General features: G+C 39.3%; 2 protein-coding genes across 2 annotated transcripts; one reads left to right on the top strand and one right to left on the bottom strand.

Annotated features, from left to right (window-relative positions):
- Nucleotides 1-1,510: 1,510 nt before the first annotated feature.
- Nucleotides 1,511-2,146, top strand: LOC110915870 (ethylene-responsive transcription factor 12). The gene has a single exon (XM_022160612.2). It carries the CDS (start codon nt 1,570-1,572, stop codon nt 2,020-2,022), a length of 453 nt encoding a protein of 150 aa, XP_022016304.1. The 5' UTR covers nt 1,511-1,569; the 3' UTR covers nt 2,023-2,146.
- Nucleotides 2,147-3,696: 1,550 nt separating this feature from the next.
- Nucleotides 3,697-4,401, bottom strand: LOC110919697. Its single transcript, XM_022163958.2, has 3 exons — nt 4,321-4,401; nt 4,045-4,233; nt 3,697-3,934 (listed from the first exon to the last, which is right to left on the bottom strand). The coding sequence occupies exons 1-3, from the start codon at nt 4,399-4,401 to the stop codon at nt 3,764-3,766; spliced, it is 441 nt and encodes a 146-aa protein (XP_022019650.1). The 3' UTR covers nt 3,697-3,763.
- Nucleotides 4,402-4,673: the final 272 nt, after the last annotated feature.

Genomic DNA, 4,673 nt, shown 5'->3' with positions numbered 1-4,673 from the left:
GCGTTTCAAAAACGAACCAGGAACCTTATGGAACAAAGTGATCTCGGCTCTTCACTTTCCCAAGAAAGCATGGCCATTTCTTCTGAATGCAAAAAGTCTCAAAGCTACATAGAGTAATATGGCGAGCATGGAGAATCGGTTGGCAAAATCCAATATCAAAATATCTAATCTTATTAACGGGGAGATTGGATCGGGCGAAAGGATTCGGTTTTGGCTGGACCCGTGGGCTTTGAATGAACCATTCAAAAATCTCTTTCCAAATGTCTCTGTGTTAGAAAAAGAAAAATGTTGTGTAGTGAAGGACTGTTATGAAAAAAAAGGGGCAATATGTTTTCTGGAAGTGGAGATGGAGGTCAAGCTTTTTCAGTCGAGAGGAGAGAAATGAGTTTGATGGTTGTTTAAACCTTCTCCAGAATGTTTCTTTGAAGAACCAAGAGGATAGGTGGAGATGGACCGAAGACCCAGATGGTTGTTATTCTGTTGCTTCCATGAAAATGATTTTACTTAAAGCTGATGTATCAGAGGAGGGGTTTGTGATGGATTGGAACTCTTGGGTTCCAAAAAAACTAAATGTCTTTGTTTGGAAGGCTAACGTGACAGAATCCCGACTTTGGTCACTTTAAGAAAGAGAAACATTCAAGTGTTCGCTTTCTCAGACCGTGACCTTCTCGAAGTATATAAATGGATGAAGCTGGGGAAAACTAAAAAAAGCGGTCCAAGGTGTCATTTTTACAACGTGTTGGGTTATTTAGAAAGCAAAGAATGATATTTTCTGATAAAGACGGCAGAACGGCTAACTTAAAGGAAGATATTAGATCATTAAGTTATCTTTGAATGAAAAATAGGTCTTCGTTAGATAATTTGTTGTGAAAATATTGATGTGAATTATCTTTGTATTTTTTTGTGTTTTGGCTCTAGCGTCTTACTAGTAGTCGTTTCTAATAAGATAGTCGTTCCAAAAAAAAAAATTGTTAAAAAAGAAAAGAAAACTTAATTGAAAATCTATTATTACTATTTAAAAAATTTTAAGGATATGAGGGCCCACTTATTTGTCTTAAACCCTTTTACAAAATATGTTTAAGTTAATAAAAACATTTTTAATGATGTAAACTATACACAAAAGCATCAAAATAACAAACCATGATTTGGCTCAAAACAAAACCCCCCACCAAAATACAACCACCAACCAACCAGACAAAACAAAGCACCAGACAACACCATTTCATCATTCTCAAACATAAATCAACGGCCAAGATCCAAGAATAATCACACAATCCTAGCCCCCATCTATGTTCCCTAACCTAAGGAGGCAATCAAAGACAAAACTACCCTCAATACAGACTTAAACTCACAAACCAACATCCAAACTACAACTTCTAATGCACAAAGTACAACTCACTCACATTATTTATCATGTTCGTGTGCCGTCCAGCCGTCTATTACGGGTGATCCCTGGCCCTCCACTGCCGCTTTTATACTATATTAATATTATTTGACCTAAAAACTTAAAAACACACCCATTATTTCCTCTCACTCTAAACTCTCTCTCTAAAACTATACATTTTCAAGATGAAGTCTCCTCGTGAGGGACACTACCGGGGCGTACGGAAGCGGCCGTGGGGGCGTTACGCGGCGGAGATCCGCGACCCATGGAAGAAGACACGTGTCTGGTTGGGTACTTTTGATACGCCGGAGGAAGCTGCGATGGCTTACGACGGTGCTGCACGATCTCTCCGTGGCTCAAAAGCCAAGACGAACTTTCCGTTGACGGTGCTACCATCGCCGTCTTTGTGTTTAGATCTTAACAGTTTTCCATCTGAACAGCATGTACGGTGGGTGGCTGCGCCGCCTGCTAGGCAACAGGTTGGGTGTAGTAGTAGTGTTTATGGGGATTACCAACGTGGTGGTGGGTGTTGTTCCGATGTGTTGGTGGTGGAACATGGCGGGGTTGGTGAGATGCCGGTGGTGGTGAGACGTGGGTTGGGTGTGGATTTGAATGAGCCTCCACCGATTTGGCTGTGAAATAAATTAATGTTTGTGTTTGTCGTATGAAGTCGTTTGTTCATAGTTTTAAATTTTTATAAATAATATTTTGTCTCGTGTTGATCAGTAGTAGTTTGAGTATAAATCACTAGTTTTTCTTCAATGATATAAATCTCGTCACTGAAAAGAGAAATACCAATGGAATAGCATGATAGTATTAGGCTACAATACTCCCAAAATACCAACATGATTTACATTGAACTGTTGCAAACATAATTTAAACTTATACGACAATTTGCTATTTTTGTAAGTTTTATTAAGTTATAATATTTTATAATTTATATATATTGAAATAAACTTCACGCGACTGTAGCATGCGTGGAAGACCAACATTCGTTACTCTATTGTATCTATACTTGCATTTGTTTGCAAACTCAACTTGTACTTATTTCCTAATACCATCTATACCTAGATTTGCCACTAGGCTTTGGCCAGAGGGAAAACCCTCTATGTGTTTGGTGATTATTCTCTCGGGTGTTGGGATGAAAGAAAGTGAATGTTGGAGGTAGGGGTGTCTATTAGCCGTTGGGAGCAACGAATAAAAAGAGTTAATTACATAGATGGACCTTATGGTTTATCGTAAGTTTCGCCCTTGTGTACTAACTTTTTTTAACATGTTCAGGTTATGTGATTTAGGTTTTGTAACACACCCAAGTACAAAGCCTAACAGCTGTTAAATACAAGCAGAATAGACCCTCACGTGCACATCACGTGAGGGCAATTATGTCTATTTCACCCAAAATTTTAGTTTAAAATCTCTAAACCTTCATTCATCAGGTTCAAATTTTATACCCTAATTCAAATGTTCTTCTCCCCTGCTATAGTTTAATCGACCATGGTGTGGTGTGCTTGTGGGATGGTGACTGCAATACGAACATCATGGACGGACAATAATCCTAGACGTCGATTTTGTTGTTGTCCCCAGGCGGTATGCTTTTTCTCCTTCAAAATTCAATTGAATCGATTGCCATATCTTTTTTTTTTTTTTTTGCAGAAACTACAAAGGTGTGGAGTTTTTGCTTGGATAGACCCCCAAATGTGTCGTGGTTGTGTTGAAATATTACCTGGACTATTGAGATCAAGGAATGAAAGTGAAGAAACTATTAGGGTTTTGCACAATCAACTTGAAAGGAAAAAAATCAACTGATGTTTTTGCTTTGTAGTGATTGTAGTTTTGTTTGGGATGTATGTTGTGAATGTTTAATTATCACCCTAGTATTAATCAGTATTGCACTACAAGAACAGGGCACCTTTAGCGGCGACGGGTGTCGCCGGTATTGACCACTTTTGTCGCCGCTATTGACCATTAGCGGCGACATGTCGCCGGTAAAGCATCGCCGGTATTGCTGGGCCGGTATTGACCGGTTGTCGCCGGTATTAATTGTTGTCGCCGGTATTGACCGGCCAGTTTTAGCGGCGACAGCTGTCGTCGCTAAAGGTGTCGCCGGTATTAACCTTCGTCGGTAAAGGTTGAAAAGCAATAGCGGCGACAGGTGTCGCCGCTAAAAGTCTGTTTTTTTTTAATACAGCAGCTGTATATACAGCTGCCCAGCCAGTTTTACGGCCGAAAAAACAAAACCTGCCTATTTTCAAACAACGCACGCATACGCCATGAACATAATCAACATATACCAAAGGTAATATACTTAAAAACTACGTTTAAGTCGTACATTATATCCTACAACGTTTAATTAAATCCAAAGCATACATTAAAAACAAGTCACTCATCGTCATCGTTATCGTTGGGTTCATCGTCGGATTCATTATCGAATAAGTTGTCAGAATCGTAGTCTTTTGACTTTCCTTTTCCTTTTCCTTTTCCTTGTGAAGCAAGATAGTTGTTAAGTTGGTTCAAAAATGACGGGGTTTGGAACAAGCTGTTAACAAAATCCTACAATAATAGATAGCAAACCGTATATTAGCATATTAATTAACGCTACCAACATATATTTAACAAGGAAACATGCGTTCGTTTGTCATTTTATAAATTGCATAGTTTACCTCGGAAAAGGGTTCTTGCGTCCGAGATTGCGAAGACGACATGTTAGATGACGAGTGCGAGGACGTGTTGGAAGAAGTTTTAGGCCCCATCCCGCGGTACCATCCTCGCCGCTCACCCAACGCTTCCTGATACGGGGCAATTGGCGGACCCTCACCGCTCCATTCACTTGTCGCGTGTTGTATGTTCCGCTGTATTTTACGAAGATGATTAAATATATATGTGTATATATATATATATATTTGTTATAGAAAATAATACTTAAAAGAAATACTTACATAATTTTGTTCAGCAACCGGATCAACCCAATTCCCTTGATTGTCCGTGTGGGTTTTAGCATACGTAGGTACCCAATCCATATCATGTTTAACATTAAACTTAGATTAGACATTAAATAAACAAAAGCTTACACACACGCACACATACATAAAACATTACATTTTTATAGGCGGTGCTACCGTACGAAGATGTCCCCCCACGGTATGGGAATTGTTGTTTCTCGCGTACTAGTGTGTTGGCCTTGCTTCTTTTAATATATTTTTCTTCCCGAAAACCTTCGATGGTTCTCAACCAGTTATCATAGGGCATATCCGGGGGATGGAATGCCCTTGCACTCTCAAGATCATTGTAA

This window comes from Helianthus annuus, chromosome 16 (genome assembly GCF_002127325.2).
Source record: "Helianthus annuus cultivar XRQ/B chromosome 16, HanXRQr2.0-SUNRISE, whole genome shotgun sequence".
Taxonomy (NCBI): Eukaryota; Viridiplantae; Streptophyta; class Magnoliopsida; order Asterales; family Asteraceae; genus Helianthus; species Helianthus annuus.
Note: the sequence above shows the minus strand (reverse complement) of the source record. Positions and strands in the feature narration are given on the sequence as shown.